We start from the raw sequence: 17,480 nt of genomic DNA, 5'->3' as shown, positions 1-17,480 counted from the left end.
AACACTGTGTATAGTGGGGATGGGACGCTGCTGACCTCGACTCGGGACGTTCTGAGTCGGTGGGGAGAATACTTCGAAGACCTCCTCAATTCCACCGACACGCCTTCCCATGAGGAAGTAGAGTGTGGGTTCTCTGAGGCGGGCTCTCCTATCTCTGGGTTTGAGGTCACCGAGGTAGTTAAAAAGCTCCTCTGTGGCAAGGCCCCGGGGGTGGATGAGATTCGCCCGGAATTCCTAAAGGCTCTGGATGTTGTGGGGCTGTCCTGGTTGACACGCCTCTGCAACATCGCGTGGACATCGGGGACAGTGCCTCTGGATTGGCTGACTGGGGTGGTGGTCCCCCTTTTTAAGAAGGGGGACCGGAGGGTGTGTTCCAACTGCAGGGGGATCACACTCCTCAGCCTCCCTGGTAAGGTCTATTCAGGGGGGCTGGAGAGGAGGGTCCATCGGGAAGTCGAATCTCAGATTCAGGAGGAGCAGTGTGGTTTTCATTGTGGCCTTGGAACAGTGGACCAGCTCTACACCCTCGGCAGGGTCCTCGACAGTGCATGGGAGTTTGCCCAACCATTCTACATGTGTTTTGTGGACTTGGAGAAGGCGTTCGACCATGTCCCTCGGGGAGTCCTGTGCAGGGTGCTTCGGGAGTATGGGGTACCGAACCCCCTAGTACGGGCTGTTCGGTCCCTGTACGACCGGAGTCAGAGTTTGGTCCGCATATCCGGCAGTAAGTCGGACTCGTTCCCGGTGAGGGTTGGACTCCGCCAAGGTTGCCCTTTGTCACCGATTCTGTTCATAACTTTTACGGACAGAATTTCAAGGCACAGCCGAGGCGTAGAAGGGGTCCGGTTTGGTGGCCTCAGTATTGCATCTCTGCTTTTTGCAGATGATGTGGTTCTGTTGGCTCCATCAAGCAGTGACCTCCAACTCTCACTGCAGCAGTTGGCAGCAGAGTGTGAAGTGGGTGGGATGAGAATCAGCACCTCCAAATCTGAGACCATGATCCTCAGTCGGAAAAGGGTGGCGTGCCCTCTCCAGGTCGTGGATGAGATCCTGCCCCAAGTGGAGGAGTTCAAGTATCTTGGGGTCTTGTTCACAAGTGAGGGAAGAATGGAACGGGAGATCGACAGGCGGATCGGTGCAGCGTCTGCAGTGATGCGGACTTTGTATCGGTCCGTTGTAGTAAAGAAGGAGCTAAGCCGAAAGGCGAAGCTCTCAATTTACCGGTCAATCTACGTTCCGACCCTCACCTATGGTCACGAGCTGTGGATCGTGACCGAAAGAACAAGATCCCAGATAAAAGCGGCCGAAATTAGTTTCCTCCGCAGGGTGTCCGGGCTCTCCCTTAGAGATAGGGTGAGAAGCTCGGTCATCCGGGAGGATCTCAGTGTGGGGTCGCTGCTCCTCCACATCGAGAGGACCCAGATGAGGTGGCTGGGGCATCTGATTCGGATGCCTCCTGGATGCCTCCCTGGTGAGGTGTTACGGGCATGTCCCACCGGGAGGAGACCCCTGGGACGACCCAGGACACGCTGGAGAGACTACGTCCTTCGGCTGGCCTGGGAACACCTCGGGATCCCCCCGGAAGAGCTGGATGAAGTGGCTGGGGAGAGGGAAGTCTGGGCGTCCCTGCTAAAGCTACTGCCCCCAAGACCCGACCCGGATAAACGGTAGAAAATGGATGGATGGATGCTTGTCCCATTAGGGGTCACCACAGCGAGTCACTCATATGATTTGTTTAACACCATTTCTTCGCTACATGCCCTTCCTTACGCAACCCACCCATTTTTTTTAAATCCGGGCTTGGGGCTGGAATGGCTGGGAATTGGTGCATTGACTGGGAATCGAACAGGCGCACTCTACTTCTCGCTCGCTCTCGTACACTGCAGATGCTTTTTTGCTCACACTGCTTGCGTCCCCTGTGTTTACATTTTTTCTTGCTGATAAGCTTGTTTTTCCTCTAAAAAAAATTGAAGCAGCAAGTCCTGGATATTTTTAAAGCTGTGGGACTGTACTTTTTGTTTGTCGATACAGTGAGTTGTTGGCATATTCCAATATTTTCTGATCTCACCATTACGTGAGCGTGGCTTGCTAATTAGCACAAGCTTGCTATTAGCAACAAGACCAGCAATCAAGATGCCTCCCTTTTCCACTGAGGACTATCACGGACTGCTGCAAAGGATGTCATTCCTGGTAACAAAAATCCACCGTCTTGAAGTGGATGTAAATGGACAGTCGGGGAATGAAACCACTCTACCGATGTCTCAAAATGGTCAGCAGAAGTGTGTTAACAGACAGCCACTCAAAAAAGAGGACGGATGTGGACTATGGAAATGGTAAGGGATCATCCAGCAGTTCTCCCTGGAATTTACTGGGAGCAAAGCCCAAAGATATGGTACAATATCTAAAAGGAAGGAGACAACACCAGTAGATTACAGAGGAATCCAGCTGGCTTGCGTTGCATGCTGCTTCAACCTCGAGTGAGCGGCCGTGGACGGTCGCTACAGCGAAGGGCAAGAAAAAGGGACGCGGGTCAATGCAAAACATTGACATCAGACTTACAAATAGATTCTAGCCACGTTTACAAGACCCTGGCCAACAATGGTCATCCCCCATCACCACTGAAAGGTATGAAACTAAATCATACAAGGAGAAAATGGCACACCAAACGTTAATAGTTGGTGATGGAGCTGTCAAGGATGTGAAACGTTTTTGGAGTGAGAAGAAGTCCAAAGTGCTGTGTTTTACCAACGACAAGGTGTCTGATATCGCGAAAAAAAAATCCTGGAGATAATCAGCACCCAGCTGTGAAATTTGTCATTATATACACAGGGGCCCTGGATGTTGTCAAGCAGCAATCAGAGGTACTGAAGCCAGATTTCATTGATCTCCGAACAAAACTGCAATGTTTGGATGCTGAGCTTTTCATAAGTGGACCTCTCCCAACGGTACCAGTTGGAGATGAACATTTCGGTCAATTAAGTAAGTGGCTCAAAGAAGTGTGTACTGCACTATCCGTGAATTTCATTGACAATTACTGCTTTTTTTTGGGAGCGCAGACATTTTTACAAGGCAGACAGTTTCTGTCTAAATAGACAAGGGGTTAAGTTGTTGGCTGACACATTTTTTTTTACTGTGTATGTCATTCAGTGGCCCGAAAGGAAAACACAGGCTTTGTTGACACGGCTGAAGGACAAAAAGATGGAGTTGTTCCAAAACAATCGGAGGAACAAGCGATAAGGCGACACGAGCCGGAGATGGATTTATCAGCGTCACTCAACCAATCGGAGGAACAAAATTAGATGAGATGAGATAGCATTTACAATCTCCCTGCCCCATTGGAGCAAAGCCCAACGCAAAACTCACTCTCTACTAGCCTAAATGTCCTGTTAGGTCTGACGGACAGGGTGAAGGCTATTGTCAATTTATTTGCTAATACTGAAGCAGTGCTATTTTTAGCTGCTGCGCCACTGTCGCTTTCAGAGTTTACAAGATGCCTCATGCACATTTTATTCTATCCCACCCCTTTATTGCTGTGTTAAGCTTGTGTGCTAACTTGTCATGTTATGCTCATGGAGTGAGAGATTTGTTGACCTGTTAATGTTGCCTGTATTATGTCCAACCTTTTTACTGTATGCACATAATGCATTCAGAGTTATATCATTTGTATTTGCCATTACAAATGGCACAAATGGATCACTTTTCAGACTAACTGATCACTTTTCAGACAAACTGACGCAGATCTTCCGGGGATGAGTTAAGGGGCAAAAGATCAAGTGCATCCTGGCAATGACAGACCCGGTTAGTTTAAATGCATTAAACAAAAAAAACAAAAAATTACATAAATAAAATTTTAAAAAACACTTTTACAGTATCATTGTAGTCAGGTTTTTTGAATTTTTTTATATAGCTAGCTAATCATTTATGACACTAAGAAATAGAAGCTACATGATCAGAGAGGTCAGAAACATTTGTTTTTTTCCCTAAAGGGCAAAAAAGAAAATCTGCAACTACAAGATTGCACTGCAGTGTGCCCAAAAATTCCTGTTGTGACTTTTCTTTTAACTTGTTATTTTGATGTGTGGGTTTTGGACATATCAAGATGGCGCCTACCAGTGTGGCCGCCTCGGTAACGCGCTCTCGAGTATTGTCTTTGTTTTTGTGTTTTTCGTCCGTCTTTGGAGACCTTACACGACTCACTTACACAAGGGGAGACCTGCTAACCATCAAGGAGGCTACTCCGGACTTTCTGTCACCAACTTTCGAAAATCCGCTCAGTTTTTTCCCCGAGTTACTCACCGGAGCGGCGTCCGCGGTTTTCGGCGCATGGATGCGGAAGCGGCGCCACAGAGGAAAACGAGCCGGAATTCAGGTGAAACTCCGCAAGAGAGGACACAGATTGGCGTTCCCGTCGATCCACCTCGCGAATGTACGCTCCCTACCCAACAAAATGGACGAGCTTCATCTTCTGTTAAAGACCAGTAAAGACTTCGGTCGTTCCGCGGCCATGTGCTTCACGGAGACCTGGCTTTGCGACGCTGTACCCGATGGCGCCGTCACGCTTCCCGGCTTCAACATTCATCGAGCGGACCGCGACATGGAATCATCGGGAAAAACGAAGGGCGGCGGGATATGCCTCCATATAAACGAAAAATGGTGTACGGACGTCACGGTGCTCAGCACACACTGCAGCCCGCATTTGGAGTCGCTGTTTCTGAACTGTAAACCATTTTACGCGCCACGTGAGTTTGCATCGTTTATACTGGCTGGAGTCTATATCACACCGCAAGCTAACACGAGCGCCGCATTGCTAACGCTCGCCGAACAAGTCAACGAAATTGAAAAAAAACACCCTGACTCACCCCTCATTATTCTCGGGGACTTTAACAAAGCTAAACTCAACCACGAACTCCCTAAATACAAGCAGCACATCGACTGTCCTACCAGGGAAAATAATACTTTAGACCACTGCTACACTACGGTAAAAAACGCATACCGTGCTATACCTCGTGCAGCCCTGGGCTCGTCTGATCACTGCTTAATTCACTTAATACCGACGTACAAGCAAGTACTTAAATGTGCGAAGCCTACAGTGAAAACAGTCAAAAAGTGGACCAATGAAGCAAAGATGGAACTTCAAAGCTGTTTAGACTGCACAGACTGGAGTGTCTTTGAAAATTCAGCTGGCAGCCTGGATGAATATACGGACACTGTCACATCCTATATCAGTTTCTGTGAAGAGGTTTGTGTACCAACAAAATCATTTCGGACATTCAACAACAACAAGCCGTGGTTCACTGCTAAACTTAAGCAGCTTCGCCAAGCTAAGGAAGATGCATATCAGAGCGGGGACAGGGCCCTGTATAATCGAGCTAGAAACCAGCTTACTAAAGAAATTAACATTGCAAAGAGGATCTATGCAGCAAAGTTGGAAAAACAGTTTAGCGCGAACGACTCGAAATCAGTCTGGCGTGCATTCCAATCGCTGAGTAATTACAAGCGACGATCCCCCCAAGCTGAGAACAATAGCACACTAGCCAACGACTTGAATACCTTCTATTGCAGATTTGAAAAGGACAGTTTCACTCCACACACCCTCCCGGCCGCACCCGCGACCACAACCACACCTCTGACTTCTGCGTTAACCATCCATGAACAGGATGTGAGACGCATCTTCAAACAACAGAAGATTAACAAAGCAACAGGACCGGACCATGTGTCCCCATCCTGCCTCAAAGTCTGCGCGGACCAGCTCGCTCCAGTCTTCACTCAGATCTTTAACAGATCTTTGGAAATGTGCGAAGTTCCATCCTGCTTCAAACGCTCCACCATCATTCCAGTCCCCAAGAAACCTGCAATCTCTAGTCTGAATGACTACAGGCCTGTCGCTTTGACATCTGTGGTCATGAAGTCCTTTGAACGTCTCGTGCTGGACCACCTCAAGAGTGTCGCAGGTCCCCTGCTGGACCCCCTGCAGTTTGCCTACCAAGCGAACAGGTCTGCGGATGATGCAGTCAACATGGGACTGCACTTCATCCTAGAACACCTCGACAGTGCAGGGACCTACGCGAGGATCCTGTTCGTGGACTTCAGCTCAGCGTTCAACACCATCATCCCTGAACTCCTTTCAACCAAGCTTCTCCAGCTCAGCGTCTCACCTGCCATCTGCCAGTGGATTTACAGCTTTCTGACGGGCAGGACACAGCAGGTCAGGCTGGGGGAGGCCACCTCATCCACACGCAGCATCAGCACTGGGGCGCCCCAAGGTTGTGTCCTCTCTCCGCTGCTCTTCTCTCTCTACACGAACGACTGCACCTCAGCGAACCCGACTGTCAAGCTCCTGAAGTTTGCAGATGACACCACTGTCATCGGCCTCATCAAGGACGGTGACGAGTCTGCATATCGACAGGAAGCGGAGCGGCTGGAGCTGTGGTGCGGGCGACACAACCTGGAGCTGAACACGCTCAAGACGGTAGTGATGATCGTGGACTTCAGGAGGCATCCTTCGCCACAGCTGCCCCTCACGTTGTCCAGCTGCCTTGTGTCAACCGTCGAGACCTTCAAGTTCCTGGGAATTACAATCTCTCAGGACCTGAAGTGGGCGAACAACATCAACTCCGTCCTCAAAAAGGCCCAGCAGAGGATGTACTTCCTGCGGCTTCTGAGAAAGCACGGCCTGCCACCGGAGCTGCTGAGACAGTTCTACACAGCGGTCATCGAATCGGTCCTGTGTTCTTCCATCACAGTCTGGTTTGGTGCTGCTACAAAAAAGGACAAACTCCGACTGCAACGGACAATCAAAACTGCTGAAAGGATTGTCGGTACCCCCCTACCCACCATTGAGGACTTGCACGCTGCCAGAACTAAGACAAGGGCGTGCAAAATCCTCTCGGACCGTCTGCACCCCGGTCACCGGCTCTTCCGGCTCCTTCCCTCAGGTAGGCGCTACCGATCAACGCAAACTAGAACTAGTAGACATTCCAACAGCTTCTTCCCTCTTGCGATCAACTTCTTAAACACCTAACCTATAATTCCATTACAACAAGCTGGCAATTTTTTGACTTGAGTTCGTTGTCACATTTCTGTGGGGCCAATTATTTATTACTTGTGCACTCACTGTAGTTGTCTCGCCATGCTGCACTATTTGCATATACTGGTCACTCATGCCAGAGTAGCATCTGCTCCATTTGCACACTGATTGAGGAGTATCTGTAACATTTGCACAACCGACATTGTCCCAGATGATCGCACTACTCGTCACTTTAAACCGCATACACTCCTTGAAGTCTCAGCGCCCTTTGCACAATGGTCATTGCACCGGACTATTGCAATATTAGTCGTTCGAACTGCTCTAAGTGCTAGAGGACTCTGCATCTTTTTGCACAATTGTTTTTTGTCAATGTCTTTATGTCCCCAAAGTGTTCTGTAAATTGACTGTTTGTTGTACTAGAGCGGCTCCAACTACCGGAGACAAATTCCTTGTGTGTTTTGGACATACTTGGCAAATAAAGATGATTCTGATTCTGATTCTGATTCTGATTATTGTGTTAGCTTTGTTACTACACCAAAAGTCGAAGATGGGACCACAACAGTGACCTTTCTATTGTGGTTAATTGCTCTTGTGCCTCACTCTTGTTCAGGCATGACTCATCGATTTACACTCAATCCAACTGTTACGCTAATGTTGCGGTTGGATTAAGCATAGGTTGATTGGTAATGCTTCGAGAGTGTCCAAACAATCGAAGTCTGCTCTCTATTTGTCTCCAAAACATCGAACCTTAGCTGTCCCTTTGATGACCTAATTTCTAATTTTATCCAACCTGGTCACTCCGAGAGCGAACCTCAACATCTTCATTTCCGCCATCTCCAGCTCTGCTTCCTGTTGTCTCTTTAGTGCCACCGTCTCTAATCCGTACATCATGGCTGGCCTCACCACTGTTTTATAAACTTTGGCCTTCATCCTCGCAGAGACTCTTCTGTCACATAACACACCTGACACCTTCCTCCACCCGTACCAACCTGCTTGGACCCGTTTCTTCACTTCCTGACCACACTCACCATTGCTCTGGACGGTTGACCCGAAGTATTTGAAGTCCTCCACCCTTGCTATCTCTTCTCCCTGTAGCCTCACTCTTCCCCCACCACCCTCTCATTCATACACATATATTCTGTTTTACTTCGGCTAATCTTCATTCCTCTGCTTTCCAGTGCATGCCTCCATCTTTCCAACTGTTCCTCCACCTGCTCCCTGCTTTCACTGCAGATCACAATGTAATCTGCAAACATCATTGTCCACGGGGATTCCAGTCTAACCTCGTCTGTCAGCCTATCCATCACCACTGCAAACAGGAAGTGGCTCAGGGCTGATCCCCGATGCAGTCCCACCTCCACCTTAAATTCGTCTGTCACACCTACAGCACACCTCACCACTGTTCTGCTGCCGTCGTACATGTCCTGTATTATTCTAACATATTTCTCTTCCACTCCAGACGTCCGCATGCAGTACCATAATTTTCGTCTCTCCTCGGTCCTCTCAGTCTGCCACTTCTTCTTAGCTAACCTTTTTCCTTGTATGATTTCCTGTACTGTGAGGTTCCACCACCAACTCTCCTTCTCTCCTTTCCTGTCAGAAGATACACCAAGTACTCTCCTGCCTGCCTCTCTGATTACCTTGGCTAGAGTGGTCCAGTCTTCTGGAAGATCCTCCTGTCCACTGAGAGCCTGTCTCACCTTTTCCCAAAAAGCTGCACAACACTCGTCCTGTCTCAGCTTCCACCACATGGTTCTCTGCTGTGCCTTTGTCTTCCTAATCTTCCTCCCCACCACCAGAGTCATCTAACACACCACCATCCTATGCTGTCTAACCACACTCTCCCCTACCACTATCTTACAGTCGGTAACCTCTTTCAGATTGCATCATCTGCACAAGATGTAATCCACCTGTGTGCTTCTACCTCCACTCTTGTAGGTCACCCTATGTTCCTCCCTCTTCCGTAAAAAAGTGTTCACTACAGCCATTTGCATCCTTTTTGCAAAGTCTACCGCCATCTGTCCCTCCAAGTTCCTTTCCTGGATGCCGTACTTACCCATCACTTCTGCATCACCCCCATTTCCTTCACCAACATGTCCATTACAATCTGCATCAATCACGACTCTCTCTCTGTCTGGGATGCTCAGAACTACTTCGTCTAGCTCCTTGCAGAATTTCTCCTTCACCTCTAGGTCACATCCTACCTGTGGGGCATAGCCACTAATCACACTATACATAACACCCTCAATTTCAAGTTTCAGCCGCATCACTCGACCTGATACCTTTTTCACCTCCGAGACATTCTTAGCCAACTCTTCTTTTAAAATAACCCTGAATCCATTTCTCTTCCCATCTACACCATGGTAAAATAATTTAAACCCTGCCCCTAAACATCTACCCTTACTGCCTTTCCACCTGGTCTCCGGGACACACAATATATCAACCTTTCTCCTAATCATCATGTCAATCAACTCCCGAGATTTTCCTGTCATAGTCCCAACATTCAAAGTCCCCACATTCAGTTCTAGGCTCTGTGCTTTCCTCTTCTCTTTCTGCCAAAGAACTCGCTTTCCACCTCTTCTTCTTCAACTTCAACCCACAGTGGCTGTATTTCCACCTGCGCCCTGCAGGTTGACGGTGCCGGTGGCGGACGTTGTTAACCCGGGCCACGACTGATCCAGTATGGAATTCTTTGGATGAACGCTCATATTTGTTTGGCAGAGTTTTAAGCCTTTCCTGAGGCAACCCTCTGCATTTATCCGGGCTTGGGACCGGCCTACAGTTTGCACTGGCTTCTGCCCCTCATAGGGCTGCATATTTTAGAATAATTATAGTAATTTGAGTTGGACTGATGTGGATCAATTTAGGCCACTTAATGTACTTATTTTACTTTGGCTATGTTTGATGAAAATGGGTTTGGCTGACGCAATTATATCACATTACACAGAACTACTAAGTTTGAGTTGGAGTTACACAAATAAAATGGATGGAAAACCTGCCCAAATGTTTTTGTGTTCATCCAATGAGTCTTTTTTTTTTTTAGTGTAGACTGAGACTAATGTCATGGTCTTCTGACTGGACTCCCCAAAAAGAGCATTAAACAGCTGCAGCTCATTCAGAATGCTGCAGCTCGGGTTCTTACCAGAACAAAGAGGTGAGAGCATATATTCTAAAGTCTTTACACTGGCTTTCAGTAGGTTTTAGAATATAATTTAAAGTTCTGCTACTGGTCTATAAATCACTAAATGGTTTAGGTCCTGAATACATGAAAGAAATGCTAATGGAATATAAACCCAGTAGGGCTCTGAGATCGACAGACTTAGGTCAAAGAGTGGAGCACAGAGTCCAAAGCAAACATGGTGAAGCAGCATTGAGCTGTTACACAAATGGAATAAGTTGCCAACAGAAGTGACATCAGCCCCAAGTGTGAATGTTCTTAAGTCCAGGTTAAAAACTCTTCTTTTCTCTCATGCTTTTTAGAGCATTTCCACTTTTAAATTATATTTATTCCACTGTTCGCTGTTTTAATTGTACTTTTACTTCTCTCTTTGTTTTAAATGTTTATTAGCTGTTTTTTTTTCCTTTGTTTTTAAATCCTTTTAATCAGTACCTTGTGTAGAAATGCACTATATACATATATTTGCTTTTGCTTTACATGAAAGGCAGCAGAATGTACCAAAGCACTATTAAGATCATTAATGTACAATATCTAACTACTTTCAGTCACAGTAGTTTTGCAAGTAAATTGCCCAAGAGTGCCTAAGACGAGAGAGGTAGATAACAACTGACCTCATTGGGCATCCACCCTTTTGAGGATATAGGAGCTTTAAAAAAATAATAATAATGCGTATGTCCGTGTATACGGCGTTTTCCCCCTAACTAAATGTACCCACAGCAACAAAACTGACGGGGACTGAAAAAAATGTTTAAGATGGTGAGTGTTTATGTTTATGAGTACCTGATAAGTGTGTTGCTTCTGGAACCCTCAGGACTGTAATATAGAACATTCTCCAATGACAGCGAAAAGGAAAGACCTTGTGTGTCTGAGATGTACAGGTGTGTCATATTGTTTACGTGGTTGACACACACAAACACTTGGTCCTCAGAAGCATCAGCGATGTAGTACTCCTGTTCACAGAATAGAGAATGGACAAAACCTTGTTAGGACACATTGTGAAGAAAGGTTAGTGGTGATACTTTTAAACAGGAGGCAAAGTATGTCAGCCGTGGCGCAGTACATATCAATCAAATTGCATTATTTACTGTAATTCATACAAGAGGAAACTCACTGTGATTGGATGACGCGTTTTAAATTGGGCAGCTTTCATTGGCTGGCGGTTGTAGGAGACCCAGAGCTGAACAGATGAAGACTCAGCGCTCAGTTTCTAACAAAAAAAATAAATAAATAAGTGTTAGTGTTACACAACTATTATATTACACAGATATTTGCTTCCCAGACAGTTAATATGTTATGTGTCACAAAGGACAAACAACAATTTCCACATTCTCAGTTAGTCTGCTTGTATTGCTTTGTCAGCGCAAATGCGGTTTTGAATGCTATCCGGTATAAAATACTTGCTTGGGTCAAAGGCCCATAAATTGGTGCAGTTATTAGCTGGTCAACATTCTCAATCAAATGATTTTCCTCCCTTCCTGTTTTAATACTAATGTGGAACCTACCTTCATTAACTTCGTTACGGGTCACTGTTCGCAAATCAAAATGTTTGCGAACAAAAGCAAATCATCCCATTAAAATGAATGAAAACAGAACTAATCCGTTGGAGCCCCACGGCTGGCGAAGACACCCAGCAAGGAGTGATCGGCGGGGCCCCCAACAAACATGCTCGACAAGCGTCGAGACCCCTAGCCAATAACATTCCGCTGAACCGCCAGACAAACTACAAACAGGCCGCAGTTCCTGTCTGTGGCAGAGAGGGCCCGCCAGCGAGAGCTCACCAGACACCGCCTGAACTGTGACACTTTCCAGGGCTTCCTAATAGCGCAATCACCAAAATGTGAAATATGTGACCTACAGAGTGAACAATGGTCACACTGTATTAGAAAATGCACAACTGAGCATTCTGAATGGATTCGATGACTGTTTTTGAACTGACGCATAGCTAATTCACCAAAGAAATATCTGTCAGAAAATTCTGTTTGTAAAGTGATTACTTTATGAGGCATTAGCATAACCAAAACAATCACAATTATATGTATCCATCCATCCATTTTCTGAGCCGCTTATCCTCACAAGGGTCGCGGGAGTGCTGGAGCCTATCCCAGCTATCATCGGGCAGGAGGCGGGGTATACGTTGAACTGGTTGCCAGCCAATCACAATTATATGTATTATCATGATTTGGCTAAAATTAATCTAACCATAAAAAAATAATAATAATAATATTACAACTACCATTGTACCAATCGGAAATCACGTCATTTTGTCCTGATCGGTATCGGGTGATTAGAGCGTCAGCCTCACAGTTCTGAGGAGCGGGGTTCAATCCCCGGTCCCGCCTGTGTGGAGTTTGCATGTTCTCCCCGTGCCTGCGTGGGTTTTCTCCGGGCACTCCGGTTTCCTCCCACATCCCAAAAACATGCATTAATTGGGGACTCTAAATTGACCGTAGGTGTGAATGTGAGTGCGAATGGTTGTTTGTTTGTATGTGCCCTGCGATTGGCTGGCAACCAGTTCAGGGTGTAACCCGCCTCCTGCTCGATGATAGCTGGGATAGGCTCCAGCACGCCCGCGACCCTAGTGAGGAGAAGCGGCTCAGAAAATGGATGGATAGGTGGATGGTATCGGGTAAAAAAGATAATTTTTATTATTTTTCTAATTTTGAAAAGTCATAAAGTAAGAAAATATTTCTCGGGTACAAAGATGTTGCCAAATGGAAAAGCAAGAGTGTAGCTTTATAATGCATGATGTTACGTTTCTGGTCCGTATGATGGCATAATAAAGACGAGCGGCAGAAAACCACATCCACAAGAGTGTTGGTATTCCACAAAAATGCTTGTCGTTTATTCAAGCTGCAACCTTTTGAGACCAGTGATAGAGGCCATATTTGTTTATACATGAAACAAAAAGGAGACCACGTTACCTTGCATTACGAGGTGAGTTGATTGACAAAAAAAGAGGAGCTCTATCAACTGTGATCATTTATTAGCATGCATACTCACCAATCAGCACCCTATACAAAGGAGTTGTCCGATGTTCGAGGTGACACACAGCCAATGTTCGAGGTGACACACAGTGAGAGTCCTTGTCATTGTTTGAAGTAGACTGAAACGCTCTGTTTTCTACATTGTTCCACTTTGTGAAATTGATTCGTTGACCACCAAATAAACATGGTTGTGGCATGAGAACACAGATACAAAACAGAGGCAAATGGAGATTTGATAATGCATAAGTGCATAATGCGCACTATTGACTTTTGACCATTTTTGAGGAGAAAAAATTTGCATTATACATGAGAAATTATGGTTACACTGTATTTCATAAGTAGAGGTCTGTGGTTGTATTTTAAGAAGTATTTGTCATAACAATCGGGGTTCCCTTTAAGATCCTCAGAGGGGAACTTTATTAAATGTTTCATACAGACATTAGCCATTAAGGTGCCCCCTCACCATCTAATATTTACTAGGGTTAGGGGTTAGACCACATTAGACCAATCCTTCACAGTGGACCTCTCTTTCCAATCAACTGCTAAAACACTACAGCAACAGGGCGTTGTGAGCTCACACCACACTGACAGCAAATCTGTCCATGGAAACAAGAAGAAGGAGATGAGATCCAAATCATATTTACCATCTGTTCCACTATCTGTTTTTTTCTGCTGCCTCACTCTGCCTTCAAATACACAAACACTGAAGACTGGAAATGTGCTACACATTAGCAACAGACAAATATTGATTTGTGCTAGAGCGGTGCGGTTGCTTGAGCTCATTAAGTTCACTATCCATTAAGTGAAAACAAAGCTGGGTTGAATACGTTCCTTGAGAATGCATGCAAATATATAACAGGAGTAGCAAGAAATACTGTAGATGCTTTCATTTGCATAATATATTGGAAGTCAGACAGATATAAATAAGGAATTACTTTCCTGGCCCACGAAGAAACAACTGAATTATTTTACAGTGACGAAATGTCACTGTAAAACACAAAACGCATGTTATTCTATAAGTTCTAACCACTAATAGCAAATATATATTTGTTTAACTCATGTAATATTTAATTTTAGCAAATTCAATATGCTGATTCAACAATACGCTTTAAAAGTGCAGTCAAGTCCACGGAAGCCAAATATCTTTACAATCAAGGAAGTCAAACCTATTTTTGTCAACTGATGTGAGAACCCCATGTTAATTTCCTATTGTGTTCATATTGTTTTGTTTGTTCTCACAGTGTCAAGACATGCCAACATGCCAAGGTGTCAACATTACAAACTATAAGCAGTTTCTGCCCTACTAAACCACAACTAATAATGACTTGCAGTTTTTTGTTTTTGTTTTTCTAAACACAGGTGTGAGCCCAATGTTCGCTGGGATATGATCCAACTCTCCTTGGCCCTGGTCTAGACAAACAAATAGATTGTTGATGATTCCCTCGTTCTATATTATTAACTAATTAAGATAGGGTTTGTTTTTATTATATTTGTTATAATGTGACATCTCCATGTCTGTGAACAACAACGGTTTAGTTTAGTGAATATTTGACATTTATGCCAAGATAGAAGACACTGATTATAATGTATTTCAGATTACAATGCATGTCATCCCTACAGTGTTACGTGAAGCTGTCTTACCCTTGCAGTGGTGGCAAACATGTACTTTTCCCTGAGCTGGAAGCTGTCAACCTGCTCCAGGATCACTTTGCGGTTCTGCTCACTCTGGAAGAAGTCAGTACTGCTGAGTATGATGGAGACACCCTGGGGCTCATGCCTCTGGACAACCACTGTTGTGGGGGGGTCGTAGGGCTCAACGCCCCTGGAGAGGACAATGGAGATATTCCACATAACAAGGGATAAGACGTCATACTCATCACATGCTACTTTTTAGTTGCATTGTTGGTACCAAATGGTCTATTTTTCACCATCACGATTTCAGCCCGTAATTACATTATGTGCTTGATATATTTAGAATGAATTTAACATTTATCTGTCTGTTATACCATAAGGTCTCACACACGGACAACATTTAAACTGTATAAAAATAATTTTCTTAAATATTTTAATGACATTGGTGGTGCTACCAAAAAAATAAAGATTTTAATCAAAAGCAACAGACTTCAGTAGCAAACAGGTCAAAACTACATTGGACCATGTCATCACCTGGCATCAAAAAAGTGACTTGAGTCAACTCAAGTCCAAGTCACAATGAGTCGAGGCTCCATCTCTGGTTAACTATGTTTTCAAAAAAAAAAAAAAGAGGCCGGTAAGGGTCCTAGAACAAATTGTGTTAAAGAAAGTTCTAAGCATAATGGTTACACAAAACGGACTAAAATGTTGTCACCCTAAAAATGTTAGCTCAGCAAGTAGTATAAAGTTTGAAAAAGAAACTGGTAAAATCGATGGATGTTGCAAGGCTGTTCCGGAACACAGGCACAGTTAGCTAAACTAAATGAAAAGGCTTGGCTGTGTCTTATTATCAGCCTTCCAAACACTGTGTTTTCCTTCTGAGGCTCGAGAGCTGAACAGAGGGAGCACTGTCTCTGCAAGGCTCTGCCACTGTGGCTTTTAGTCAAATGTCCTTGCTAAAATTTATGGACGCCATCTGAATAAGAGTGCATGTCAGAGTCTTTGCACACACTGTATGTCCCTTCCTTTGAACAAATACAACAACTAAAGGTGCTTTCACACCTGTCGTTCACTTTCTCAAGTCCAAAATAGTTGATGGGTTTGCAAACTATGTCGGTGTCATACCTGATTTAGGTCATGTTTATTCAGTAGATTCAGTAATTCCAAGTGTACCAATATGCGTCACAACAAACGTGAAATTGCTGTCAGTGTGGTTTGTTATTATTCACAAGAATGTAACCAGGAAAAATGTTTGCTGTACAGACCAGTCAGTGATAAGCAAACAAAGCAGCACAAATAAACACCAAAATGGAGCAAAACAAAAATTTGTTAAGCGGCCTTTAAAATCATGACTCGAGCACATTTTTCTTGGTTGAGCGGTGCTGGTGTTGGTATCAGACATCTATGTGGGTGCTAACTGCAAACACGGTAAACCCCAACTAACAACTCTATTCGCTTTCCATGCCACATGTACTTTGGGAGCATATTATTGACAGGTCAGATTATCTAGTTAGCTGCTATCGCTAATGTTGTTACACTCCTGCATCACATACTGCAAAGGAGTCATTGAGAGTACAAATGAATGACTCACATGCAGGCAGTACTGGACAGAGCTCAGGTGGTTTTCACGTCATACTGTATGTCAACCAGGCTAGAGTGCATTTGGAACTGTACCAAAACCACCTCTTGCAGGAGGCATGAACTTGCTCAATTAAATCATAATAAAGGGTGGTAGTGTAAAAGCACTTTGTGATAACTATTCAACTTCTATTTTCTAAATTCCTACCCAGAATTATGTTTAAAAAATAATCTAATTAATTAATGCTCACAATTGACTACTATCTGAGACATATTTGTTTTCCTCTTTTGTTTATTATTTATTGTTTCAACGTATGTATATTTGTTCACATGCCATCATTGAGTCATCTTTTATTTGCTTTAAAAGTCATTCCATTGGCAGCATGTGTGTCATTGTCTTTAGTAAATATGATAAAGGATCTCGTATACCTCTCTGGTATACTCAAAGCATTTTGAATTAGATCACAGGGGATTAGGATTGAAGTGAGGGCCAACAATCTCATTGGTTTGGATTTTAAACACCACTCAACAGCAAACTGGTAGTTAGTACATAGCCTCTCTGGATTTTGGTGCCATTAGACAGATGTAGCGGAACCCCTTTAAATTAAATTGGATGGGGCACCTGTGGGACTGGGACAAGTCAATCCTTGTTTGTGTGTGAAGTGTTTGTTCTGTAAAGTGTTGTAACAACAGATTTTAGGTAAAATTGGCTCACTGATTAATACCATTAGACATTTGACTAACTTATTTTAGACAACCTTTTGGGTGTGGTCAAGCACAATTTCAAAGCAACCCTCTTCTTTTTCTACTTTGGCGGTCACTAGGGTTCGAGTAGGACTGTGCTGTCATGGTAGGGTCGTCTCATTTGTGGGTCCGACTGTGGCTGTTGAGGCCAAGCCTTGATCGACATATCTTGCTGCGGTGTGGGCATGGGAAGGTTGAGGCAGTGACTGGTGGTGGAGCCTTTTCTCATCTGTCCTTTTGGTATTACCGCTTTGCCTCTGTGACACGGCGTATGACGGACTCATAGTGTGCTATACCCTCCTGCACTGCATTACTCCAGTGTTGCCTGCTCAGGGAA

The 17,480-nt window shown here is 44.7% G+C and overlaps 1 protein-coding gene across 2 annotated transcripts in view; it reads right to left on the bottom strand.

Annotated features, from left to right (window-relative positions):
• sorl1 (sortilin-related receptor, L(DLR class) A repeats containing) overlaps nucleotides 1-17,480 on the bottom strand; it is a 104,355-nt gene that overhangs the window by 64,597 nt on the left and 22,278 nt on the right. For both annotated transcript variants that reach the window (XM_061682027.1, XM_061682028.1), the window contains exons 6-8: nucleotides 14,831-15,011; nucleotides 11,317-11,412; nucleotides 10,986-11,155 (exon numbers count right to left, since the gene is read on the bottom strand). In XM_061682027.1, coding sequence (XP_061538011.1) covers nucleotides 10,986-11,155; nucleotides 11,317-11,412; nucleotides 14,831-15,011 — 447 coding nt within the window. The remainder of the gene's footprint in view (nucleotides 1-10,985; nucleotides 11,156-11,316; nucleotides 11,413-14,830; nucleotides 15,012-17,480) is intronic.

The sequence above is a fragment of the Phycodurus eques genome, chromosome 7, assembly GCF_024500275.1.
Source record: "Phycodurus eques isolate BA_2022a chromosome 7, UOR_Pequ_1.1, whole genome shotgun sequence".
In the NCBI taxonomy this organism is placed as follows: domain Eukaryota; kingdom Metazoa; phylum Chordata; class Actinopteri; order Syngnathiformes; family Syngnathidae; genus Phycodurus; species Phycodurus eques.
This window is presented reverse-complemented; position numbering and strand designations above follow the sequence as displayed.